Source organism: Myotis yumanensis, unplaced genomic scaffold, assembly GCF_028538775.1.
Source record: "Myotis yumanensis isolate MYYU_CA2020_CCGP unplaced genomic scaffold, mMyoYum1.0.hap1 SCAF_14, whole genome shotgun sequence".
NCBI classification, from domain to species: domain Eukaryota; kingdom Metazoa; phylum Chordata; class Mammalia; order Chiroptera; family Vespertilionidae; genus Myotis; species Myotis yumanensis.
In genome coordinates this window covers 50,770,482-50,798,434 of record NW_027223765.1, presented here as the reverse complement: position 1 = coordinate 50,798,434, position 27,953 = coordinate 50,770,482, and the positions used below count along the sequence as shown (strand labels likewise).

General features: G+C 44.6%; 1 protein-coding gene across 8 annotated transcripts in view; it reads right to left on the bottom strand.

Annotated features, from left to right (window-relative positions):
* Positions 1 to 27,953, bottom strand: part of LOC138992274 (uncharacterized) — a 288,887-nt gene that overhangs the window by 7,767 nt on the left and 253,167 nt on the right. For 3 of the 8 annotated variants that reach the window (XR_011468084.1, XR_011468086.1, XR_011468085.1), the window contains 2 exons: positions 13,223 to 13,572; positions 2,155 to 2,479 (listed from right to left, as the gene is read on the bottom strand). Coding sequence is in view for 1 of the 8 variants with exons in the window: in XM_070390942.1 (XP_070247043.1) it covers positions 14,731 to 14,758 (28 nt within the window). In the remaining 7 variants the exon portion in view is untranslated. Of the gene's footprint in view, positions 1 to 2,154; positions 2,480 to 12,554; positions 12,875 to 13,222; positions 13,573 to 14,597; positions 14,759 to 27,953 lie in introns of those variants that run through there. The other 5 variants (XR_011468079.1, XR_011468083.1, XR_011468080.1 and 2 more) reach the window with 3 other exon arrangements.

The following is a 27,953-nucleotide window of genomic DNA, read 5'->3' as shown; positions in this document are numbered from 1 at the left end:
TTCTGGGGTCTGGCCAATCGAGACTGAGTGAGATGGGCTAGACATGCCCAGGAGTGCTCCCATGGTCCCTCCCCAGCTGGCCAACCTCCCGAGTCCCTCCCAGGCCCCGATCGTGCACCAGTGGGGTCCCTCAGCCTGGCCTCCACCCTCTCGCAATCCAGGACCCCTTGGGGGATGTCAGAGAGCCAGTATCAACCCGATCCCGCAGGCCAGGCCAAGGGACCCCACTGGTGCACAAATTCTTGCACTGGGACTCTAGTGTATAAAATAAGCTGCCAAACTGTCATTGTCAGGAACATTTTCTCAATCCATTGAGATTTTTGCTTCCTGACAACTCATAAAAACTTCTTTACAGGTTTGCATGTTTCTTATGTCGACATTTATAACAGCCAAAGTTTGATGCATGTTTGCTACATGCCAGGTGCTTCATTACTATCAGTCATTTGTTGCACAGCCACTTGTTTGTTCTGCAAAGTCTATTGAGTGCAAGGTGCATGCGGGCACTGTGGCTGCAGCAACAAACAGGGCAGATCAGTCCTTTCTCATCTAACTTAAATGCTGGTGGCAGACACCAGAGTGAGGAATCATTCCACATATAGTTAATCATTATCAATTATGTATTTGTTCACTCAAAACCCACCTATTAAACCTACTATGGGATGGTCCGTGTTATAAAGGAGAAGTTGGGGGTGCTCTTGGGTCAGTGTGTCGGAGGGGCAGTGGGGAAGCTCAGCCTGGACTCCCACGGAGAAGTGACTTGAGCTGCACGCCTGAAGGAGGGAGAGCTCGAAGCTGGGTCCCTTTTTGTGGGTGAAGTATCTGAGGCTCAGTGAGGTCACAGTACTTGACTAAGCAGCCACAGTGCATACCTGATGGACCCCAGATTTGAACCTCAGCTTTCCTAGCTCCCATGTGGGCGGCCTTTCCACCAGGCTAGTAGTGTTCTTAGATGTCAAAACGGCCCAGGCTTTCTCAACATCTGTGTGCTGGGTTCCACCAAAGATCCCCTCCGTGGTGCAGGTGGAGCCAGGGGGTGGGGGCGGTGAGAGCGAGTGCAGCAAGCGCCCCGGGTGTGCTGGGTGCACAGCTCCCCTAAGGCCGCTGCCTCCCCGCAGGTGCCCCCAGGTAGCACTGGCGCCCTGCAGAGCCAGGGGTTTCCTCCCTGTCCTGCCTGGCCTGGGGCTGGGGCTGTCAGCACTCCAGCCTTGCTGACATCACCCGGAGAGCTTCACAGTCTTCCTGAGCCGCCTCCACACAACAGCACCAGAATCGCCGCGGAAAGGCCCCAGACAGGCATTTACTAGAAGCTTCCATGTGATTTAGCATAGATAATCTCCAAGGTCCCTTCTGACTTAGAATCGTCCACCTCCGTGAAGTCCTTCATCCCCTCTTTCCGAGGATGGAGGGTGCGGAAGGCGGCCTAGGGGTGGGAGGTTTGGGGTTGGGGGGGTGGGAGGGGCTGGCGTGGAGAGGGGATGATGCATTGCCAAGACCTGCTGCTCCGCTCTGGCGGCGTCTCTGTGAACATAGTAACTTTTCTCCTGACTGATTTATGTGGCATTTGGAAAGCAGCCTCCAGAACTGGCTGTTCTCCCCTCAGCGCTATTAACATAAATATGCGCACGGGGCCTTTGGCTTCTGCTTCTCTGTGTAAATGCGGCTTAAGGGGCCCCAAGCGCCCAGCTGAGGAGAAGCCAGAGGAGAGGAAGTGTCCTCAGAGGCACAGAATGAAAGGGGAAAGGACACGTTGCTAAGCGACAGTGTCAAGTTGGGCCAGGGATTAGCCGCTGGTATCAAAGCCAGAGCGTCCACCGCCTGCCCCTCCAGCAGGGCCTTTCCCGGCAGAGCGAGAGATCATTAAAGCAGCTCCCTCCCAATCGGGAGCACCAGGCCCCTTCCTTCTGGGCAGGACGAAAATATTGGGCTGGATTTAAGTGATTTAAACAAACATGTCTTCTAGGGGTGGGGGGTGGGGGCAGTCAGTGAGACTACATTCCCTGCTGTGGGGCTTCTCAGAGTCCAAGAGCTGGTAACCTTTGAGACTCCGGAGAGGTAGGCGGGTGGCAGTGCCTCCAATATCGTTTACAACGTTTCCTTTTGAGGGAGGAGTGCTTTCCAAGAGGGTCTGAGAAACTGGTATACGGAACAACTTACCTGGTGTTCTGTGCCAGGAGTTTTACATGGATTCTTTCTTTTCATCAAAGCGACATTGCTCAGCTGGGTACTTGCCCAAGATGACACGGGCGGTGGGAACTGGAAGGAACCTGGGCTCTGGGGTTAAAATCATCTGGATCCACAGCCTGGTTCTGCCATTAGTTGGGTGGACACGTTTGGACAAGTTAATTAAGGTCGCGGAGCCTTCGTTTCCTCATTTGCAAACCAGGAGGTATAAACCGCAGCTTTGCAGAGATGACAGATAATCTTTGTAGAGTGCATAGTAGGTGTCCCATCGATGGCAATAGATATCATCATCATCATCCTATATTTAATGTTAGAAAAAGGAGTTTATAAGTGGTGTCGGGAAAAGAATATGTGTTTTGGTCAAATCAAACAAAACAAGGAGTACCACCTGCCATGGGAGAGGGCAGGTCAATGGCAAAACTCTCCAAGAAAATGGGAAGTCCTCCTGCTAGTCTTCAGGTTAAACCTGCTTATTCCTAATCACCAGCAGGCAGTGGAGACCCTCCTATGGAGTTCATAAAGAGGGAGGTGGCAAGTTTGGGGGCCTTGAGGGTGAGTACTTCTGGGGGACAGGGGCTACGGGAAAGTAGGGGCTGCCATCTGTCTGGCCATCAGAATTCCTGAGGTGCTTCTGGAATCAGGTTCCTAAATCCGGGCCTGTAGATTCTGTGAGGCCCCTGCAACTATGTACCGCAGGGACCTTCCAGCTGATTCTAATGATCTCAGTTTGCCATGAAAGCTGGAGGGGGCACCACCACCCCCCACCCCCACTGATCAGTTACCCAGCAAGGACTCAGAGGAGAGCCACGTGTAATTACTTCTGGAAACCAGAGTTTGTGGCTTTTCCCCGTGCAAGCACCCAAAAGCTTTCAAACATCTTGGTTTTCGAGGGACACATTTTCCCCATGTTTTGTGGTTGGTACAGTGGCCTGGGCATTTGATTCATGTTGTTATAACAGCATAAGCTGGGGAGCCAAGCAGGCCTGGCTTCAAGTCCCAGTGCTGGGGATAGAGAGACATTACACTAGAAAGCCAGGAGCTGCTGAATAGTTAATGTCCGTGCCATCACCTTCAGGGTGCAAGTGAGAAGCCAGGTTGGAGAAATAAAATCCTGAATTACATTTTAGTAATTGTTTTCAGGGAAGCAGGAAGTAAAAACCTTTAGTATCCTTGTTTATTAATATACTAGTGACCCAGTGCACGGATTTGTGCACATTGAAAGGAAATTAATTAGAAGGTGGCTGGCGGGGTGGAACTGGGCTAGATGGGCAGGACACGTCCTGGAGCCAACCTCCCATGGTCCCTCCCTGGCCAACCACACCTCGGGCGGCACCGTGGCTCAAAGGGCATCTGAGGAGTGAGCAGGGTCCCTCTGGTAGGTGGGGTCCCTCGGCCTGGCCTGCGGGGATTGGGCTGAAACCAGCTCTCTGACATCCTCCAAGGGGTCCTGAGTGTGAGAGGGCACTCTGCAAAGTTGCTGTTGTACAGGGTGTGGAACACAAACACAAGTGTGCAGTAACCAGATTCTGGCCGACAGTGCCCCAGCAATAACATAACCCACGGCCAAAGGTGGAATCGCACAGCCCTGCAAGGAATCGGGTTTCCTCTCTGGTTTTGGGGTGCATCACCCGAGAACTGCCGCTGCTAGGTCACTGCAGTTCAGCCACTCCTGCATTGAGTGCCTGCCCCCTCATGGTCAGTGCGCATCGTAGCTACCAGTTGGACGGTCACTTAGCATATTAGCCTTTTATATATATATAGACTTTTATTTGCTTGAATACATTCAGATGAATAGCATGTTAATATCTGACTATAAATTAATCTCGATTTCTCGATCAAGTAGACCTAAAACTCACTGTAAGATATATTTCGTATTTTTCTTAAAGTAATGATGTCAAATCTCTTGAATATTTACACCAGTCTTTTTTCTTAAGGGAAGAAAAAGGCTAACCTTGGCTACTGTTATCAGCTTATAGTTTTAATATACTCACTGACATATTTCATATTTGGAAAGAAAATTCTTTGTTAAAATATCACTGTAATTAAGTATGCACTCAAAAAGCCAATCCCAGTGCTGCCTTGTTCTAGCTGTGTAACCAGGGAGAGAATTCTTATATTTCCTGCAACTTAGTTTCTTCATCTTTAATTTAGGGCTAATGATAGTGCCCATTATAAGGGGATGCTAGGAGCAGTAAGTGAGAGAACTCACATCGAGTACTGGTAAACGGTTGCCTATAGTAAATGCTTAGTTACCAGTAGCTGTCATTGCAATTAATTTGTCCCGAAACAACTTACTTATTATCAATACGACTGTGGACAAGTAACTGTGCCTCCATGAACTTCATTTTCTTCATCCATGAAACAGGAATAACTACATCTACTCACAGTGTTGTTGTAAACATTAAATGAGAGACGGCCACATGTGAACCACCTAGCACTGTGCTTGATGTAAGTATTTAATGAATGCTGGCTAATGTCATTTGCAAGATTGATGGGTATATTTGGATCTCTTAAGTCATTCATTCACTCAAAAACATGTGTCAGGAACCCTCATAAAAAAACCACTTGGTCTAAATGCTTCTTTATGCATTTTGTTGCCCTACAAACACAGTGCCCTGAAGCTATGGTGTCACCACTTTTTGAGAGTATCAGGGATGAGGTAGAGTCCACGAGGCAGATGCTGCAAAGAAAATCCTGTACCCAGCAAGTCCCACAGCCCCTCTGCCTATGGGGTGATGTCAGAGCAACCTCTGTCACTATCTTCCATAGGTACAGTCTTCCCCGTGGCAATTATCAGCCACCATGCACTGTGCTGAGTACCAAAGATGGGGTGATAAACTACTAGGTGTGACCTCTGCTCTCATGATTGCTCTAGATAAGAAAAGGGGCTCCCCCTTTCCTTAAGGTGCAAGGGCTTGAAGTAAGGGAGTAGATTTGGTAAATGCCTAGAAAGGGGAGAGAGAAAATGGCATGTTTACAGAACTAAAAGGCAGAAAATATGGCTAAAACATAGAAGGAGAGAAATGAGATTGGAAGGGTAAATCTGTGTCTAACATGCAGGGCCTCCCAAGCCAAGAGAAGGACATGTTAAGGTTGTTGGGGATCCATTGAAAGGTTTTGGGCTGGAGGTGACAAGATCAGATTTGGGTTTTAGAAAGATTATTCTGACTTCCCAGTGACAGAAAAAGTGTGTGTGGTGTGTGTGTGTGTGTATGGTGTGATGGATATTTAACTTTTCTTATGTCTAATGCCACAATAATGGTCCCATCCTGTTGAAGTGAACCCAAGGGCAGTGGGACAGGTAGGAGAGCAGGAGAATGTAATGTCAAACATGGCCATCACTTAGCAGACGTTTGACTTACCAGGTATGGTACTAAATAGAGACATTGTGGTTTTTGTGATGGCAGATTTCTACGATGACCGCCAGTGCCCCCACCTCCTGGTAGTCATACCCCTATGCAATCCTTTCCCCTTGAGTGTGGGCTAGATCTGGTGACTTCCTTCTAACAAATGGAATATAGAGAAAGCACTGTGATGTCATTTCTATGACTCGGTTACAGGAGGCTGTGACCTCTGTCCTGCTGTTGCTGTCTTGCTTGCTCTCACGAAGCTCCCTATGGAGGGCTCACATAGCAAGGAACTGAGAGCTGCCTCCAGTGATCAGCCAATGGTGACTGAAGGCCTCCATCCAACAATCTCTGAGAACACTGCAGCCTGCCACCAACCCCTGAGCTGGGAGGCAGACCCAGCCCTGGCTTCCCCAGGCGCCTTGAGTGCAGCCTGTGGAAGACCCTGAAACAGAAGACTCCATGAAGCTGTTTCTGGTAGCCAAACCCTAAAAAAATTCTCAGGTAAGAAATGTGTTTTAAGCCACTTAATTTTGGGCTCATTTGTTACGGAACAGCACAGAACAAAGACACTGTTATATGATGTCACAGAAAGACACCATATTGAGCAGAGGGAGTGACAAGCATTGACAAATGTGACAGGGAGATCATAAGAAAAAAGAAAAGAAAAAAGAAAGCATGGAATCTGATAAGGAAGCAGGCTGTGTAATCTGGGGTGGGTGGGGTAGAAAGGGTAGGGATTAAGGCTTCCATGGCTGTATGTATGCATATGATGCAACCAATGTAAACTCCAGTTACTGCTGCAGGTGGGAAGTGTGACCTTTTGAGGAAGAATAATGCAATCTGTTTTTATTTTCTATTTCTCATTTGGTTTATGCTCGCAATCTTATGATCCTGTGCTTCTAAAAACTCCTAAAGGCATGTATTAATGAATTCAGCATCTGGCTTTGCAGTGCTGATCCAAATTCTTCCTTCCCTTTCTCTGGATTTTGTTCCCATGTTGCACTCTCTATGCCCTTAAAGTGTGTCTTTTCCATTCATTATCTGTTGTCTTTAGAGTAGACTTGGGAACAATGCACCATGACTGAGGCGTGTGAAGTCAATGTCTGGGTAGAATCAAGTTCAAGTTCTTCCCTTGCTTGAGTTTCTTACCTGTGAAAGACTCACTCTGTGTCCTAATATCAGTTTGGAGTCACCATTTTTTGCTGTGTGGCTTTGAGGGGGTGACTTAACCTTTCTGAGCCTCAGTTTCCTCTACTGCAAAGTGTGAGTAGTAGTACCTTTCTCTGGGAGTTGGTGATGCATTTAAGGCGCCGAGCAAAGGCTTGGCATGAACCCTTTTGGAACCTTGTTGATGATGTGAGAAGCTGCTCACCTTCTAGCTTTCTTACCTACTTGGCAAGTTCAAAATCACTCCAGAGGCTGCCAGGCCAGCTGCCTGAGACATGTCATAATAGCCCGGGGAGACAATTTGCTTTCAAAGAGAAACAGGCAGAGAGAATAAAAACAAGACAGCCAGCAGCGGCCCAGCCCTGAGCCAGGACCATTTGGCGCTTGGCAGCAGCAAGCTGAGGTGCTCCGCCCAGAGAGTGTCTCTGCAGGACCTCACAAGCTTGGGACCGTCCTGAAGCCTGCATCCTAGGGAAGATGTCGGGGCCCCAGGGCACCTGTACCGACCTCTTCCAAGTCCACAGTTGCCTGACATCACCTCGCTCTGAATTTTTCATGCCACCAAAGCATGCATCTCCTTCTGTCAAAAGCGACTGTCTTTTCTCTCGAGGGGGGTGAACAGGTGTGGGGCAGCCTGAGAAGAGCATGCAGGACTCTGACAAGCTGTCCCCAGCACCTCATCACACTGACACTTAGAGAGGACCTGGTGCTGCTGTGGGCTTACTGGTTACAGCACATGAGTCTTCACCATGATGCTTATCTCTGCGTTTCTCTGGCAGAAAATGTTGGGGTTCGCTGGGACAGAGCTCCTGCCTTCCCACCTTCCATGGTGATGTGATTGGCTCTGTCTCACTGTTGAGCTCACAGGTAATGGATCACCTTCTTAGGGAGGCCCACCTTGCTAACCCTCTTTAAGTAGCTCCTTTCTCTCCACCCCCTGCATCTCAATACCCATTAAATTTAGCACTCTCTGCCATTATTCTGTTTCTCTACATTCATAACAGTAAGCTGTCTATGCTCCCTACTGGGATACAGCTCAGTGTGGTCAGGAACTTCAACCAATCCACTTATTTATATCTTTTTTGGGGTTAATCCTCAGCACGAATATTTTCCCCATTGATTTTTTACAGGGAATGGAAAAGATGGGGAGAGACACACAGAGAGAAACATCCAATGTGAGAGATTGGTTGCCTCCTGCACCTTCCCTGACCCCGCTTGCAACTGAGGTATGTGCCCTTGATCAAACTGAACCCATGACTCTTCAGTCTGAGGGCTGATGCTCTAACCACTGAGGAAAACTGGCTAGGGAAGTGATGGCGAACCTTTTGAGCTCGGCGTGTCAGCATTTTGAAAAACCCTAACTTAACTCTGGTGCCGTGTCACATTTAGAAATTTTTTGATATTTTCAACCATAGTAAAACAAAGATTTATATTTTTGATATTTATTTTATATATTTAAATGCCATTTAACAAAGAAAAATCAACCAAAAAAATGAGTTTGCGTGTCACCTCTGGCACGCGTGTCATAGGTTCGCCATCACTGGGCTAGGACATACTTATCTATATCTTTATCCACTCAGTGATGAAGGAATGGTTATCATCATCCCCATATTACAGATGAGGAAACTGAGGCTAAAATAAATCAGATAGGGTTCCCAAGGTGATAGAACTAGTTAGTGATGGGATGAGAATTCTAATCAGGGAATATGACTGTGCTGTCTAATACAGCAGCCATTGCCACATGTGGTGGCTACTGAGCACCGGAATGGTGGCTAGTCCAAACTAAAATGTACTAGAAATGTAAAATGCAAACTGGATTGGAAGACAGTACAAAAAAATAAAAGAATGTTAAAATATTCCATGAATGATTTTATATTAAGTATATGATAAAATTTTATGTTTTTAATATATTGGATTAAATAAAACAGAATATTAAGACTAAATTCACTTGTTTCATTTTAGCTTTTAAAATGTGACTACTAGAAAATTTAAAATTATATATGTGGCTCATGTTGTATTTCCATTGGATCTCATTGGTCTATATTTGCAATCACTTCAACCGATTAAATCCCTTCAACTGATTCAACTGTCAGGTCCACTGACATTTCAGTACAACCTGAAAAACATGACATAATGTTGCCATTAGTGCTGATTCTAACATCAAAATGCAGACAGCCGTCAATTTAAAATGCCCTCTTCTGCTTTCTAAAGTTCATTTGTTAAAAAAACAACAACACTGCCTTTTAATTTACTCACTTCCAGGAGGTACTCCTTCGTGCAGGCCACTGTGGGAGGTGCTTCCGCAAGCAGTTAGCAGTTAGCACCTGCCTCAACGGGGAAGTGGCAGAAACCCGACCTGAACTACCAAAGGACTGAAAGAAGCTCATCCTCTGGGAGAATCTTGAGTAGCTCAGGTCTGAAGGAAGAACTGAATGCCCAATGTCAGAGACGGGACTCAAAATCTACACCCTTCTTCTCTTGATTCGACCTCTTTTCTGGGCTCCATTTCCTCAGTCAGCTTCCTCCATGGACAGAGGCAGGTTTCATGGCAGCTCCCAGGCTCATTCTCCCCGGTTTCCTCACCAGACTCACCTGGGGTGCCTCTGTATCAGCTCCAAGGAGGATCCTCACATTGGGGGGATCTCTGGGACCAACCACAGGTGGGGATCATTGGCTAAGCTGGGTTACATGCTCATCATGTAAACACATAGGTGGGTTAAACTGCTTGGTAACCTCCACTGGAACCAAAAGCTGAGGAAGGAATGTTTCCCAGATTACAGGGGATTCATGCTTGATGAAGGGAGGCGTGCTAAGCAGAGACACTGTCACAGTGTCCTTATGGCTGTCATCGCCTTCTCTATGGGGACGAATTTGAGAAATGATAAAAATATCTGTAAAAGTAATAATGAACAAGCTGGTAATAAAGTTCCAAAATTTTAGAGAAATTTAACAGGAAAGTATAAAGAGAATAGAAGTCGTTTCGCAGGTGGTATAAAGGAAATATACAAGCAGACTCAAAGACAGATGCCCCTTTTAAAGGGCCTGCCGTTGGCCATTAGGACTGTCCATGTTCAAAACAGCAACCCTGAATGCAGAGGTACTGGGGTGATGAAGGTACTCGACTTGTCACTGCTGAAATGCTCATTTGTTGAGTACTAATAGTGAAGAACATAGAATTAAAAACAGTTCTGGTCTACTAGACAAACAATCTCAAGTAGGTAATATTTTCTGTTGAACATGCCCCTGAAGAATCCCTTTATAGAAATGGAAAACTCTCCCACTTACAGTCAAAATGTCTCCCTTATCCTTAGAAAATAGACTCACTGGTTTCTACAAAAAAAAAAGTGCTTCCCCTTCATTTGGGGTTTACCACCCACCACCACCTTCTCAGCTTTATGACATCTCTCAGTTTATTGTCATCTTACAACCATCTCCAATGCCCTTAGTCATGGGAGTTGCATTTGGGCACATTTCATTAAAATGGAGAAATGTGGGCTTCATGCCCTGGCAAGTATCACTCAATGGTTAGAGTATCGGGTCTACCCACCACAGGGTCACTGGTTTGGTTCCCCATCAAGGGCACGAACCTGGATTGCAAGCTCCATCCGTGGCCCCTGTCGGGGCACATGCAGGAGGCAACCAATAGATGTGTCTCTCCCACATCAATGTTTCTCTCTCTCTCTCCCTCCCCTGTCCTCCTCCATCTCCTCCCTCATCAATGGAAAAATATCCTTGGATGAAGATTAACAAAAAAGGAAAGAAAAGAAAAATGGGCTTCGAGACTTCAAATATAATTAGAGTTGAATATGCAGACACTACAGAGATGTTAGAATAAGGCAGTCCATCCATGCCCAGAGTATCTTGGGTATCTTGGAATATATATCTGTATTCGCTTCATACAGACATATTTTTCAAAGTATGTGCTCACATTCATTATTCACTCTTTGCTTTATTTTTTGGAAAGAGGTAGCATGAGTTGCCCTCTTGTTTTCTTTCTGACTGCTTAGTTTCACAAAGACAAAGAGGTGAAATTCTAACTTTTCAGCTCAGATGGAAGGGTCTTGTCTAAACTATAGGAGCCAAAGAGCTGCTCTTTGCTATGCATGCCTGAAGCATTATGAAAATGAGAGTCAGGTTTCTTGGCTGGGAAGACCTGGTTTGGGAGAAAAGGGCTGGGGAGAGGGGTTGTCTTAGGTGGTAATTCAGGCCTGGAGTACATTGTACATAATCATCATATTCTTAGGAAACCTCTGAGCTTGTGTTTCCACTACCTCACCTTCCCTGTGCCTCTTGGAGGCCCACGACAGGTGGGCACAAGAGCCTGCCTTTATGTAAGTTTAAGTACATTTCCTTCAGAGGGTGGGACTCCGGGGCTTTGTCTGTACCAGTCCTCATTACATAGTCTTTCTGATTTGGGGCACACTGATGCTTTACACAAATCACTAACAACTACTTCTCTTATGTATGTAGCCTCTTTGGAATGACGATCGGGTACAGACATTTTAAAAAGTGGGGAGTGGAGGTTGGGGTACATGTTTTCCTCCCGGGAAGCTTTCATGTTTAATTAAATCTGTAAATTAAACATTTTTATCCATCTCATTTTAAATCCCAGCCAACTAGAGGTGAACCTACATGTCTAGCTTTGCAGGGTATGGTGACTCATTGTTGTAACCAAATGGGAGGGAAGAAAACACACACACAAGAGCGCTCCTTGCTGCAGAACACAGAATGTCATTTCTGGGACGGTAATTTCTAGTTAAATATTGCCAGCCTTCTCTTAAAGGGACCCTTACATGGTTTTGGTTTTGTTCATTTATGATTTTTATGTCTCAGGTTATTTCAGAGCATGAAGTAGATCATCCATGCAAATAGCTGAGTACCCCTGGCACTGATTTGCCTGTGTGAAATGATGGCTATCATGCAATGGTCAGGTGATTTAAGTGCCCACTTTACAATAGTTCTTCAATTGCTCAGTTTAATTTCAGACATTGAAAGCAAACACAGCTTTTAGCAAAAACTCTGTTATATTTTCTGTTTTATTTCAGATATTTTTTTCCTTTTCTATGAGATGTAAGAGAAGTTTTCTTATCCCAAGACACACTACACAACTTAGCCTTGGTGCTTTCTTTGGGTATCTGGGAAATAACATACATGTCTTTGTCTGGAACTGAAAGAAGAAATAATTTCGTATTAAACGATGAAGACTTTTCTCTCAACAATCAAGCACTGAGTGAAGTGAATTACAATTATCAGTAACTCCCTAAGTATAGGCCAGACAGTTCAGGATTCAGAATACACTATTATGTTTGCACTGAACATGCTGCTTTCTCTACCGACTACTCCCTCCTACTCATCATTTCTCAGTTTAATATCACTTCCCTGGCACGGCCTGGCTAATTTCAGTTTTAGTGACATCCTATGGTTTTTCTTGTGAAAAAAATTATAATTAATTAATCAGGTTACGTATTAATAGTCTTCAGTGGCACAGGCACTGTTAGGTAGGGGTAACTACAAGGCCTAGCACTGTGTCTGACACACAGCAGGAAATCTATAAATATTTTGTTGAAGAAATCAATCATACACTGATGTTCCATTTGATCCTAGGCAGAGGGTCTCAAGCTTAGAAATAACTAGGAAATGGGTTCAAACTAGAGCCCAAATATACGTTAGAGGTGCAACTGTCCACCCACTGCCTCATAACCTGGCCTTGCGATTATTCAAAACTTCCAATCCTCCCCAGGCTTTGAGAGCCTCTGCCAAGAGTCCAGCTCTCTCCAACATTGCTTCCCATGGGTTCGAACCACCAGGATGTGTCACTAGACAAAAGACTTCAAGATGGTCCCTAATAATCCTCACCTCCTCTTATTTAGTCCATTGTGTATTTGCCTCCACATTGAATCAGGGTTGGCTTATGCTCAGTTCCAAGACTAGTGTGTGATTTGAGGCTGTCATAGAAGGCAGCCTCAAAATCACTTGGACAACTTAGTCCCTTGGACAACTTGCTTTGGCCAAATGCTGGAGGACACACAGCAGTATGTGGTGAGACCGCGTGGGAAGGGACTGAGGCCGCTGCCAGCACCATCTTGCAGTCCTGTGGACGAGCCACTGGGGAGTGGATGCTCCAGCCCAGTCACTTAAAAGCACCACACTCCTGGCTGCATTGACCCAGGCAGAACCTGAAATACAATGCAGAAGCTTTCAGATGCTTCATACCTTGTCAACATCCTCTTCAAAAGTCAGAAAAGCAAGACAGTTATTTTTACTCATCTAATGTTGGTTGAAAAATACTTTGAATACTCATTTCAACTAGAATAACAAAAAAAAATCCTTATTTCCTCTCTATTCAATTAAAATAAGCTCTTGGATTGATTGCTAGCGTCAAAAACCTCAATCCAATCAGCAGGCCCGTCGTCTTTATACTTTTCACAATATTTTCTAATGTTCAGAATAATTCATTCAAAGGTGGCCATTTAAACTCACATTTCCCTTCAAGGTACACTTCTTTGTTTCCAAACTTCACGCACCTGATCTGGAGTCCAGACACAGCCAGGGACAAAGGAATCCACTACCTCGTGGAAGACAACACGAAGCGCAGATGCAGTAAAAATGGTGGAAAGGGGGACATCTCCCCTTGGCATGAAAAGTACTGTGTGTGCAGGCACCGCACACCTTACACATTTGTCCCACTTTTATCGCTGAGCACTTCCGTCCTCCTTTTCATTCTTGTTGCCAAGTAGTCTTTCTTCCTGGTCATTAAGGCTTGCCTTGGCAGGGACACGTGCCACCCTGGTCCTTTCAGACACTGCATTATACCCCAGGCTCCAGGGTCAGAAGTCATATGATTTGTCTTTCTTATAAGTTTATCTTTATTTTCCTAGAAAATAACATATGACCATTATAAAGTTACCTACCAAATGATACAGAAATATTTAAAGCAGAGAAGAAAATTATTCTGTCCACTATGGTTAACAGTTTTTGGCCTTTATCTTTCAAGGCTTTTATGCTCATTTTTTGCCTTTGTGAGCAAATATCCTATATAATGAAAGGGTAATATGCAAATTGACTGAGTGACAGAATGACTGGAACGCCTGCAGCCCCTCGCCCCGGCCGGCCCCACCCCCAGCCCTGATGGGGGTGGGGCCTGTTGGCAAACTGCCTGCAGTCCCTAGCCCCAGCTGGCTCTCCCCCAATAGCTCCCATCACAGGCAGGCTGGCTGGACCCCACCAGTGTACGAATTCATGCACCAGGCCTCTATATGTTTTTATAAATGTTTTCTATAAATGGGACACTTTAATAAATAGTATTATGTAACTTTATAAAAATCTCAGTTACATATTATGGATATATTTAGAGAATAGGGGTGACTCACATATACTGGGTTACTTAGGTGCCAGACCCTGTGCTAAGCATTTCAAACGAATTATCTATAGAATTCTATGGGACAGGTGCTGTCAATGTCCCCGCTTATAGATGGGGAACTTGAGACTGAGAGACTACAAGCGACTTGCCTAAGACCACACAGCTAGCAAAAGGTGAGCTCAGATGCAGTCTTCAGAGTTTGGCTTTAGAGTCTAAATCTTAGCTACTACCCATGTCAGTGTTTACAAACCCAGCTCTCAGTCTTCATAATGGCACATGATACTAATCCCCTTCAGACTTGCCTTCCTCCTACACTGGCTGTCTGCTCTAGACCTTGACCTATTTCCCTTTCCTCTCATGTGGAACCCCTCCAATCCCCATACCCAAGCTAGTCACATCCCTGCTTTATTTGTGGAGTCTGAATAGCATTTCCCTTTTCTCAAGGTGTACTTAACTTTGATAATCTGATTCTATGCTGGGTTTGACAATGATGGGGGAGGTTGGGGCTTAACATATTTTGGGGAACCTTTTGTGATTCTACAAGTTCTATTCTTTTAGAAATAGGCATATTTGAAGGATAATGTCCCCTTTTTCCCTTTCTTACCCTAATTTTGATTCTGCTCATTCCTAACAGGGTTCGTGGTCTCTTCCTGAGCTTTCACTAACAATGCCTTAGGTGTGACCCTGCAGCTCTTCAATCCTTCTCCCAAGAAAGAAAAAGAAGAAAAGTATCACTATATATGGGTTAGAAGGGAAATGGTGGGGGAGAAAACTATTTGGGCTTGGTGCATGGACTGGGAAGCCAGGATGGTGGCCTATTGCTGTCATAAATATACCAGGAGCCGGGCCCTCCCAGGCTCACCCGGTCATCCCACTGGGAGAGCGCCCCGTCTGAGGGTAAAACCCAACCCTGGGAGGGAGGCGGGGTTCTTGGCCTCACTGTGGGTGTGGAGTGGAGAGCAGCTCTCCTCTGCGGGAAGCAACAGACCATCACACAGCGTCAAGACTTTGCAGATGGTGGCTTCTCAACTGGCGTGGTGGCAGAGAGCCCCGGGCCCTTCTGGGGCACCACCCCCTCTCTCTCTCTAAGTAGCGGTTGGGCTGTGGCCTCTGAACCATCACATGGCAGATGCATCCCGTTTCTGGGATTTACCACCCAGTCTTTGGGAAGTAGCATTCATCCCACAGCATGCAGAGTGGACTTCTTTTTTACTCCAGCCTCTAAGGTGAAGTGGTCATCTGGAGGAGGTGAGGCGGGCGTAGCTAATGGGCCTGACATTGAGTGTCAGCTGCTACTGACCAGTAGTGGCTGCCCAGAGGACCTTGTGCAGAAAGATCCTTCGGTCATTTCCAGGCTCAAAGGGAAGAGCACAGGAGCATGTGCCTCAGGTATGTGTGGACAGAACAGCCTGTGGACTCATAAAACTGGGGTGCTGGCTCAGCGGCGCACTTCCTAGCTGGAAGCTAAACCTTGTGGAGATTTTGGAGTGGCACCTAAAGCAGAGCAAGTGGTCCAGAAGTGACAGCTACTATGATGTGATTGGCACTGCTGTTCTGATGTACCCGTCTGTATGTGGATCTGCTACCTACCAGCAAGCTTTCAGGCAGCGAGGCAGGCGTTTCCTTGTCCCCATTGCACAGAGGATATAGGCAAGGCCAGAGAGATCGCTGACTTGCCCAAGGTCACACAGCCAGAGCTGAGACTCGATTCCGTTTGACTCTGAAAGGAAGGCTGCTTCTGCACATGGGGCAGCTGAGATCTGATGTACAGAGTGGAAGGACGGCCAGGAATTCAACAGTCGCACCATTTGTTAGCTGTTGAGCCCTCTGTAAGTTCTAACAAGTTGTATCTGAATAACCGAAATCGTTTCAAGCATATTATCTCCTTTTTTTTCACGGCCTCTGAGGTGGGCAGAGCAGGTGTGGCTGCCACCAGCAGGCAGAGGAGAGAGGTCAGAATCCTGGGAGGTGACATGCCTGGCTCAGAGGCGCCCGGCAGAATGAGGCACTGCAGCGGGTATGGCCTTCGTCCTTGGTTTCAAAGCCCATATTTGTTTCTGACCCGTGGCATTTCCCTTGTAAACACATTCCTCCATTACAGCTTCCAACAGGGTCTGCTTTGGTTTTTATTAGATTAAGTGTGGTGTCCTCATCCAAAGACAACTCGACTGCTCTGTCTTATACTAGTAAAAGTTCCCCCTGCATTGGATTTTTCTTTCCAGTATATCTTAAAGATAATAAAAACAAATAATTCACAAATCCAGGGGAGAAATTAGCAAAACAAACGTTGCTGCTATTTTTGAGCCATAAGCAGAGCAAGCTAGAGCCGTAATTGCTAGCAAATGTTCCGCAGCCTATATTATCTCATCACGCTGGTCATACAGCAGAGGCCACCTCGCCCCAGAGTTTCCTTAGGAATCACAGGTATAATCCCCACCATGTTATTACAGTGTTTTCGGTTTTCAATTATACGTCCAGTGGTTGCTTGGCAGCCGAATGTCTTCTCTGCATCTCTTCGTGGATTGCTGAAGCTGTTGTGGGTGCTGCATGTGCCTGGACCATCGTTAATATACACTGTGCTCATCCTTGGATTTCTTTCCTCTTTAAAAAAGGGGCAGTAAGATGTTTATGGAAAATGCTGGGTTTGGAGACTTAAAAAGGAAAGTGCTTTGAAAGACCAGGCAGGAGTCCAAGCTGACCTAAGGCCAACGTCTCTATCAAGGCTGATGGTCTGAAGCCCAGCAGTATAGAGCTGAGCTTGGAAAAAACTGCCAGGTTGTGGGCATCATGGGGAGACCCTGGCCCTCAAAATCCCTTCCCAGGAGCAGACAGGCAATGGGTGGGGTCAGGGCAGCAGAAGTTACTCTACCTGCTTCTTAAAAACACCCAGATGCTAATCACAGGCAGGAAGATTCATAACAGGATCAGGACAAAAACAGTGCTAACATTTGTAAGTCCCACTTTCATTTTTTTAAAAATATATTTTTATTGATTTCAGAGAGAAAGGGAGAAGGAGAGAGAGATAGAAACATCAATGATAAGAGAGAATCATTGATAGGCTGCCTCTGAACACCTCCCCCCAGGATTGAGCCCACAACCCAGGCAAGTGCCTGTTATCGGAATCAAACCCAGGACCCTTCAGTCCTCAGGCCGACACTCTATCCACTGAACCAAACCAACCAGGGCACCACTTTCATTTTTCTGAAAACTATTTAAGAGGGGAAAAAAGACTGAAAGGATATATACAACTGGAAATGAGGTTTTTTCTGAATGGTTGGTCAAAATTATTTCACTTACAAGTAACAGGATCTCAGCTGAACGTAGTTTAAGTGAAAAAAATATAGAAATATAAAAAGAAACATATTGGCTCTTTAACTTCTTGGCCCATCTATAGAGGTTATAGTAGCAGGTGCCACTAGACCCAGGGAACCTTCCCCCGCCCCTGCCCACCGCGCCCCGCCCCTCCCCCCCACCCCCCCCCCACCCGCCCCCGCCGGCCCGTCTTTCCATCCAGAAAGCTGGAATCTGCTTTCTTCTCTATTCTTCACCATGAAAAATTTCAACCATGTTAATCAAACGTCTCAGGAAAGAGCATCTTTCAGCAGCGCCAGCAGAAGTGCCAGCCTGTTGTGGGTCAGCTCCGTGCAAACCGCACAGATTGAACAAAATGACTGTGCAATCCGAGAGCGGCTCTCCAAAGGGAGGGATGCAGGCAGATGAAAAGTGTACATCCTCTACTCTGTGATGTCCACCTGCTTCTCTCAGACTGTTTTTCTAAGTGATTTTAAATGAACCTACATTGTTTTATAAGATTTAAAAGTTTAAAAAGCTGTTTTGAAACATACTGTGATGTAGAGGAAAGGAATCTGGCAATTCTAAGCACCCAGGAGACCTTACTTCTAATATCGCTCACCGCCTTCCAAGTAAATGGACGCTGGGAAACATAGAGCCTACTACCCTGGCCATACTTAGTGGACCAGAGAGATTCACCCCAGCCTAACCATAGAAACGGCACCGTCCTGTTTATGTGTAGTCACTCATTGAATCCCCACAAATTCCATAAAAGGCAGGTACTGTTAATCTCCACCTGTTACAGGCGAGGAAACAGGCACCCAGAAGTGAGGCAATCTGCCCAAGGCACGTGTCAAGTTCATCCTCACATCCAAACAGAGCATCTGTTGAGGGCCATGGAAAGCAAGGTCCTGACAGGGGGACCCAGAGGTAAAGGGAGCAGCAGAAGTGGAAGGTGAAGGCAGTGAGATGGAGGAGAGAAACTTCTTCTGAGGAAGGTCCACAGACCCAGCCCTCAGAGCTGCTATTAGACTGAGGAATAAGGGGCCATTGTTCTAGCTCTTCATGAGCTGTTTTCCTGTCTTGCTCACTTCCCTGTCTCTTGACAATTGTGCTCCATCATCCAACCTAGTGTTGTCTCTTCCTGAGCCTGAAATAGCCCGACTCACAGGTGAGTGTCCATTTTGGCACTGTCTGCACTCTGCCGGGCATTACCAGGAGGGGCCCTGTTTCTTCCCCTACAAGAGAGTGACTAGAGGGAAGGGCCCAGGCTTCACTCACTGCCTGGAAGCACCCTTCTCAGCCCCTGGCAGGTGCCCAATAACCACCTTGTGAAATCGAATGGAGGCTCCTGGATGATGCTCATCTGGATGCATGTTTCTGTCCGCAAAGGCTCTATCCTTCTCTTCTCCTGACCCTGGTCCTGCCAGAGAGCGAAGACTCAGCCTTTGACCCTGCTAGGCTCAGTGCACTCCTGAGACATGGTTCTCGGGGCCAGGCTTGGCGGAGCCTGTGTCTGCACCACTGGGGACTGTTGCCTAGAGTCACTGAATGGCAGTCCACAAGAGGACCCAGGAGACCTGTGGGGGGGGGGGGGGGGTAGTTGGGTTGAGGGAACCAGTGAGATCAGATGGTGTAGCCTCAGTAGATTTTCTTCCAACAAGAAGTGGGCTCAGTGACACTGGTTCCTGTTTCTTTATATTCCTGCTTGGGGGACAATATGTCGACATTTAGCTTTTAGGAACTGGTTTTAATTTGTGAGGCCAATTGAGATTTTGGTGGGAGAGGCTGAAGAATGGATGAGACCATTCGGATGTCTGCCGGGAGACAGAACTCGATGAGTTTCTTTCAAAGTTTTCTCAGAAATCTAGACACCTGGGGTCATCACTGGGTACTCCACTAATGTTCCCTGATGCCTTTTGAGGTTGTTTCCTTAAGAACAAGGGAATGGATGGGAAAATATACCACATTTTCACCCAACAAGTTCCAGCTGTAGCCTGCCTGGTCAACCTTTTCTAGTGACACTCCAATCCTCATGATACTCCAAGCCCTCTCTCAAGTCATCACATGCTCCCATGGTGTCCCCATCTGAGGGCTTTGCACTTGCTGCTCCTCCTGGAACGCCCTTCTTTCTGTGCCAATGAATCCAGGAGGTGTCAGTTCACATTTTACTTCCTCAACAACCTAAAGTAATTCTCCCCACTGTTCTCTCTCCCATTATGCTCTTTAATGTCCTCATAACCCTGACCACCATCTATCATTATTTCCTCTATTGGTTTGTTGATATTATATTGTCTAACTTGGCTGGAATGTAAGTTCCATGAGTGGGGACATTGAATGTCTATGTGTTTGTCTATGTTTACATCTATATCTCTATGTGACCACTCTAGCCGATGGTGGACATAGCCTGTCATTACACCCACAGGACACAGTTAATGCGCCATCCTCTGTCCTTTTGGCTGTGGGAAAGACCGCTTTTCTTTTTCACAGACAAACCAAGTTAGAACCTGATTCTAAGTTTGGATCCTTAGAAGGCTCTTCGATGAAGCATCCCATAGTTATAATTTTCCACAGCTATTTCTGCTGAGCCTTGACATTTATATGTTTGGTATCTGGTGACATTTACCGGAATTCCCTTCGGCATTTTACCAGCTATAGCATAGCATCGGTTCTGTGCATCCAGCTCAGTGATAGCTTCTTGGAACTCATAGAACTTCTTGGATGTCTTGGGGGTTCTGTTTTCCAAATTTTGTTTCTCAAGTGCTATTTCTACCAGGTGTTAATGGGTGTCCTGCATGGCAAATAAAAGGTAGAGGGGAACACCTGTGTAGCAGACATAGCAATTCCCATCTACCTCCCCTCAGCAGTCACCCGGAGCATGACCACAGGAGTACTATCTCACAAGCTCCTGCTATTCTTTGCCTGAGCTCATTCTCTGGATGCCATGCAGGGCATATTGGAAGTGCCAGGGAGCTACTAACCCAGAAGCAGCCGTCAATTTAAAAATATATTTTATTGATTTCAAAGGGAGAGACACAGAGGGATAGAAACATCAATGATGATAGAGAATCATTGATCAGCTGCCTTCTGCACACCCCTTACTGAGGATCGAGCCCTCAACCCAGGCATGTGTCCAGACCGGGAATCAAACATGACCTCTTGGTTCATAGATCGCTGCTCAACCATTGAGCACACCATCTGGGCAATAATTGTGAATTTTTAAGTCAAGTTTTTCTTAGGAATAATTTACCCCACTCTTTTACCCTGTTTCCCTGTGGTAGGAGAAGCTAAGCTCTGTGGCTACAACCTGGCATTTTTGTTTGGTGACATTTCTGTGGACTGAAAACTACATGTTGCTGAAGAAATGTGAATGCAATAGCCCTTCCTCCACAGCAGTCCACATACTCTCTTGGCAAAATTGTTCAAGCTTCTGTTCTAAAAGTAAATAGACTGGACAAGGCTTTCAAAACCCCTTTCTTTCCAAGGTTACTCACCCAAAGTCTTACAATTTAGCTGAGCAGTTTCATTCATTTCTTGTCCTTCCTCTTTGTCATGCTGAAAGCCTCACATTAGAAATGAACTGATGGGAACTGACCATATTGATGGTTAAAGAATTGAGAATGATGTGTCACTAATGAGTCAATTATTCACACTGTGGGGTGCAATACATCTTGAAGCCTTAGTCTAGCAGAAGAGATGGATATTGAATTCAGAGTTACTAAAAGAATTGATCCCCATAGGTGCTCTAAATGAAAATGTAAGTTGCCAAGAGAATATAAAATGAGGTACAAGTAAGATTTCCTGGAGCAACTGGCATTGAGAGGGAGATGTGAAGAGTGAAGAGGAGGGAGGAATATTGGAGATGGTACTAATACTGGGAGTGGGAACTAGCTAGGCATTAGGGAAACGAACAGGGGAACCAGATCTCTGATAGCTGGAGGAGACAGGTGTGAACTCAATCTGACCAAGTGGATACAGACCAGATCAAGTTCATGTAATCACTGTGTGAGTTCAAGTAGTAAACATTCCTTAGCCTTTGTACCCTCATTTGCAAACTGGGAATAATAATAGTACCAGCTGATAGGGTTCTAGGACTAATTAAAATTAATACAGGTAAGGTCCTTAGCAAAGTGCCTGCTACATAACAGGTACTCAATGGATGTAATAGCATTAATTTTTTATGTATTGTTCATGCTAATTCAGTTGGTTAGTAGGAGAACCAGGATTCAAAGCTAAGTCTTCCTTACTGAAGCCATCTCTACTTACTACCATAATATATTTTCTGGTTTAATTTTATATGTTTCTCAAAGAGGATTTTGTAGATTAGTAGGTGACATTTGAAGATCAAGTTTTTGAAAATACATACAAATGAAATATATAGGAAAAAGGTCACTAGATTTTTAGTAAGAAAACGTATTCTGAAAAATTCTATATACCATTATCCCACTTTTATTTTGTTAAATATTTATTTAGGATAAGATTCAATTTTTTTAAAATAAAAATGGTAAAAACATTATTGTTAGTTATAGAATTATGGGTGAATTTATGAATACATTTATATAAAAGCTTTTACAATTATTGCCCCAAAAGGTGAAAAACCTGGTACAGTTCCAGATTTTCTTCCTGGCCAAAATCTAAGGAATTACTCATTTCCTTATTTTAAAAAAATGACATATTTAGGCCCACCTCCTACCAGGAATTGACTTAAAATATTGTTAATCACGCTTGAAAAAAGTGTTAAAGCTAGTTGTTTCTATATCCGGGTCCACTTTAGAGAGGAAGGGTTGCTTTCCTGTTCTCAGAGGAATGTCAATGCAAAAGTATAGGAGTGGTCCATTGCCAGTCCTGGCAAGTGAACCTGTGCTCAGACCATCTCTGGGTGATACAGAAAACTGTAGCTGGAGAATCCAAGATGGCAGTGGAGTAGGTGGAAGCTCCACCCAGCTTCTTCCAGGACTAAACTAGAATTACAACAATCATCCTGAATAACAAACTGAAGACTAGCTGACAAGGAGTCTTATAACCAAGGATTTACAGAAGAAACCACATTGAGACTGGTAGGAAGTGCAGAGACATGAAAAGGGTTGGCCTCACTTTCACAGGCAGTGACTGAGGTTCCAAAGGGATATCTCAGCTGCAAAGGTTCCCATTGAAAAATGTGGGGTCTCAACCCCTAGCCAGACACCCCAGCCCAGAGCACCAGAGCTGGGAAGAAGCACCCGCATAACATCTGGCTGTGAAAATCAGCTGGCATTATGTCCCCCAGAGACACCCTCTTAAAGGGCCAATGCACAAAATTTTGTTCATAGCCGCTCAGCCTGGGCTCTGGTAGAGGGAGGGCTGATGGGACTTGAGTCAGGTGAGGAGAGACTGGGGTTTGTGGCTCTGTTGAGAGAGCTGAAAAGACAGCCACCAGGATCCCTGTGCTGAGTCTCCCTCTGGCACCACAGACACCATCTTTCTTGGGTGGAACATTCCCCTTCATACAGCAGCAGCCTGGGGGAAAGTACTAGCCCCAGCCTCTAGACTCCCTCTCTCTCCCCACCCTGTGGAGCTTACACCCTGCTGAGGAGTCAGCTGCCTTGGCTAGGGAGTAGATGTCTGGGAAAATTCAGGGGGTGTCACTGACTGAGTTGTGTGGCTTTGGGGCAGAGGGCTTTCCCCTGACTTTTCCATAAACCCAACTGGCACTTCCCTTTCACAGGAGATCAGCTAGCTTCACCATTCCAGCTCCTGGCAGACCCATTCTGCTGAGGGCTGGGCAAAATCCAGGCTGACTGCAATGTATGGCTCTTGGGCAGGGGCCACACTTCCCACCTTCTCTGAAGCCTGACTGGCATCTCCCCATCATGAGAGATCCACTAGCCCCATCCTGCCAACTTCTGGTGGCCCTACCCTGTTGAACTCCATTCTCCTCCTGGCAGAATTTTAGACAGACTGAGTTTTGTGGCTCCAGGACAGGGGCCATTTTTCCCTTGCACACCTGATCAGAGTAGAGCCCTCCCTTCACACAGCCAAATCTTGGTCTGTTTGAGCCTGATAAACTCTGCTGGCCTCATCCTGATGACTCCCTGAGACCCTGTCTCAACACAAAGGTTTGCAAGCACCCAGTGTGTGGCAGCTAGACTGGGTAAACCTGGGAACATTTGTTGGGTAGCCTCAGACCCAGCACCGGTACCATGTTTGAACTTGTATCAATCTGGTGAACACCACTAGCCCCTACCTGGTGACTCTGAGAACCTGCCTCATGCAATTTGAGTACCACCAGAGGCTCTTTCAATAACTGAGCCTAACAGGCAGCCAACAGTGAAGGCAGGTGGGGGTGGATCTTGGGGTGCCTTGGGACTTTTGCTGACCTTCCCCAGGGCCCGGTATTGGTAAAAGCTGGCATTGGTGTGCAGCCTGGTCCTTGCCTCACACACCCAGGCCCAGCAGAGGCAGTCACAAACTGTGGATCACCATGTAGCTCCAAACAGGTGGCCCAGGGCCAAAGGCAACATCTGATATTAGCCTGCACCAGAGTCCCTCCCAAGAGACCCATAAACAACACAGCCAGTGGCCATCTTCAGACATCAGAGCAGCACCCAATAAGCGTCACAAGTGACATATCCAAAGGGAGTTCTTAGCAGGCACCAGACCTTGCTGAAGCAAATTCTACTTCTTGTGATCAGCACCTACACAGTAGCTCACATGCCATGGTCAGAGTGGAGCCTCACAGTCAGCCTGCATGAAAGTCGATCCCACACACAAATGGGCTAATATCAATTGAGACTCAGTTACATGGGAGGGCCTACATAACCCATAATAGGGACTTCCTAGAGAATCCAGCTGAGATGATCAAGGAAACTGTACCACTAAGCCTTATAAGAGAACTGCTACTTAGTAATCACTCCACTAAGACTGGGAGTCATAGCAGATATATCTAATACATAGAAAAAGCACAAAGAGCCAGCAAAAATGAAGAGACAAAGAAACATGCCCAAAATGAAAGAGCAGGAGAAATCTCTGGAAAAACTGCTACATGAAATAGAGGCAAAGAATTTATCAGTTATAGCTGTCAAAACAATGGTTATAAGGATGCTCAACAACATGAAAAAGGAGATAGAAACCATAAAGAAGGACCATCAGAAATAAAGAATACAGTATCTGAAATGAAGAATACACTGGAAGAAATAAACAGCAGGTTGCATGAAGCAGAAGGTCAAATCAGCAATTTGGAAGACAAGGTAGGAAAAAAATCTAATCAGCAAAAAGAAAAAATAATTTTTAAAAATTAGGATTGTTTAAGGGACCTTGGAACAACATGAGGCATAATAATTAATGCATCATATGGGTGCCAGAAGGAGAAGAGAGAGAGGAAGGGATTGAGAACCCATTTGAAGAAATAATGACTAAAAACACCCCTAACCTGGTGAAGGAGAAAGACAAACAAACCCAGGAAAGCACTGAGAGTCTCAAACAAGGTGAATGCAGAAAGGCCCACACTAAGACATGTCATAATTAAAAGGGCAAAAGTTAAAGACAAAGAGAAAATCTTTAAAGCAGCAAGAAAAAGATTCTCTCTTACCAGGGAGTTACCTACAAGGGAGTTCCCATAATAAGACTGTCAGCTGACTTCTCAGTAGAAATTTTCAGGCCAGAAGGAATTGGCACAAAATAGTCAAAGTGATGAAAAGCAAGGACCTACAACCAACACTACTTTACCCAGCAAGGCTATCATTTAATATTGAAGGAGAAATAAAGAACTGCCCAGTACAAGAAGAAGCTAAGGGAGTTTATAACCACCAAATGAGTATTATAAGAAATGTTAAAAGGCCTTCTTTGAGAAGAAGAAGAAAAATGAGGAGAAAGGAGGAAGAGGAGAAGGAGGAGGAGGATGAGAAGAAGAAGACGACTAAAAGAATACAATGGCAATAAATACATACCTATCAATAATCACTTTAAGTGTAAATGGCTCAAATACTCCAAAAGACATAGGGTAGCTAAATGCATAAGAAAACAAGATATATAGATATAGATATATATATATATCTATATATCTTGTTTTCTTATATATATATGCTTTCTACAAAAGACCCACCTCAGAACAAAAGATACACACAGACTAAATGTAAAGGGGTGGAAAAAATATTTCATGCAAATGGAAAGGAAAAAGAAAAGCTGGGATAGCAATATTTATATCTGACAAAATAGACTTTAAAATCAACGACTATTATATAGTAAGAGACAATGAAGGACAGCAAATAATAATAAAGAGAGCAATCCAACAAGAGGATATAACCCTTGTAAACATTTATGCACCCAACATAGAAGCACCTAAATATGTAAAGCAAATATTAGTGGACATAAGGGAGAGATTGGCAAAAATACAGTCATAGTAGGGGATTTTAACACCCCATTGACATCAATGGATAGATCTTTCAGACAGAATATCAACAAAGAAATGGTGGCCTTAAATGACACACTACGTTAGATGGATTTAATTGATATTTTCAGAGGATTTCACCCCAAAACAGCAGAATATACATTCTTTTAAAGCACACATGAAACATTTTCTAGGATAGACTACATATTAGGACACAAAACAAGTTTCAAAAATTTTAAGGAGATTGAAATCATATCAAGCATCTTCTCTGACCATAATGGTATGAAACCAGAAATTGTAAGGAAAAAAACCCTGAAAAACAAGCAAATATATGGAGGCTAAATAACATGATACTAAACAATGAATGGGTTAACAATGACTTCAAGGAAGAAATCAGGAGATACCTTGAAACAAATAAAAATGAGAACACAAAACCCAAATCTATGAGACATAATGAAAGCAGCCCTAAGAGAATAATTCAAAGCCTTATAAGCCTACCTTAAGAAACAAGAAAGCCCGGCAGGCGTGGCTCAGTGGTTGAGCATCTACCTATGAACCAGGAGGTCACAGTTTGATACCTGGTCAGGGCACATGCCCAGGTTACAGGCTTCATTCCCAGTGTGGGGTGTGCAGGAGGCAGCCAATCAATGATTCTCTCTCATCATTGATGTTTCTATCTCTCTCTCCCTCTACTTTCCTCTCAGAAATCAATAAAAATAAATATTAAAAAAACAACAAGAAAAACCTCAAATAAACAATATAACTTCACACTTAAAGGAACTAGAAAAATAACATCTAACAAAGCTCAAAGTGAGTAGGAGAAAGAAAATAATAAAGATCAGAGTACAAATAAATGAAATAAAGTCTAAAAAACAATACAAAAAAATCAATGAAACCAAGAGCTGGTCTTTGAAAAGATAAACAAGAGTGACACACCTTTAACCAGACTCATCAAGAAAAAAAGAAAAAGAACCCAAAGGAATAAAACCAGAAATGAAAGAGAAGTAATGATGTACACCAAAGAAATACAAGGAATGTAAGGAAATATTAGGAAATATTATGAACCACTATATGCTAACAAACTGGATAATCTGTATGAAATGGGTAAATTCCTAGAAACATACAATTATCCAAAAATGAATCAGGAATAATCAGAAAATCTGGACAGGCAGATTACAACTAGTGAAATTGAAGCAGTAATAAAAAAAAGCACTTCCAACAAACATAAGTCCTGGACCAAATGGCTTCACAGGTTAATTTTACCAAATATTCAAAGAAGAACTAACAACTATTCTTCTCAAACTTATTCCAACATTTCTTAAGAGGAGGGAAGACTCACAAGCTCATTTTATAAGGCCAGCATTATCCTAATTCCAAAACCAGATAAAAACATTACAAAGAAAGAAAATTATAGGCCAATATCCCTGGTAACCATAGATGCTAAAATCCTCAACAAAATACTAGCAAACTGGAACCTGCATTACATTAGAAAGATCATACACCACGATGAAGTAGGATTTATTCCAGGGGTGAAATGTTGGTTCAATATCCACAAGTCAATAAACATGATACACTACATAAACAATATGAAGGATAAAAACTACATGATCCTATCAATAGATGCAGAAAAAGCTTCTGATAAAATCCAGACTCATTTATGATAAAAACTCTCAGGAAAATGGGAATGGAGAGAACATACCTCAACATAATAAATGCCATATATGACAAACTCACAGCCAACATCATACTCAATGGGCAAAAGCTACAAATGTTTTCCTTAAGTTAGGAATAAGACAGGGATGTCTGCTTTCACCACTCTTTAATAAATTTTGTAAAATAGAAGGATACAAATTAAATATCCAGAAATAAGCTGCATTTTTATACACTAGCTCGCAGGGATCCTCAAACTTTTTAAACAGGGGGCCAGTTCACTGTCCCTCAGACCGTTGGAGGGCCGGACTATAGTTTAAAAAAAAAAAACTATGAACAGATTCCTATGCACACTGCACATATCTTATTTTGAAGTAAAAAAACAAAACGGGAACAAATACAATATTTGTATTTGCATGTGGCCCACAGGCCGTAGTTTGAGGACCCCTGAGCTAGAGGCTGATGCATGAAATTCGTGCAAGGGGCTCGGCCCTCGCAGCCCCGTGGCCCCATCCACTGGTCATTCCAAAAGGTCATTCCGCCATCCGGTCAAATTAGCATATTAGCTCTTTATTACTAGTATATAGGA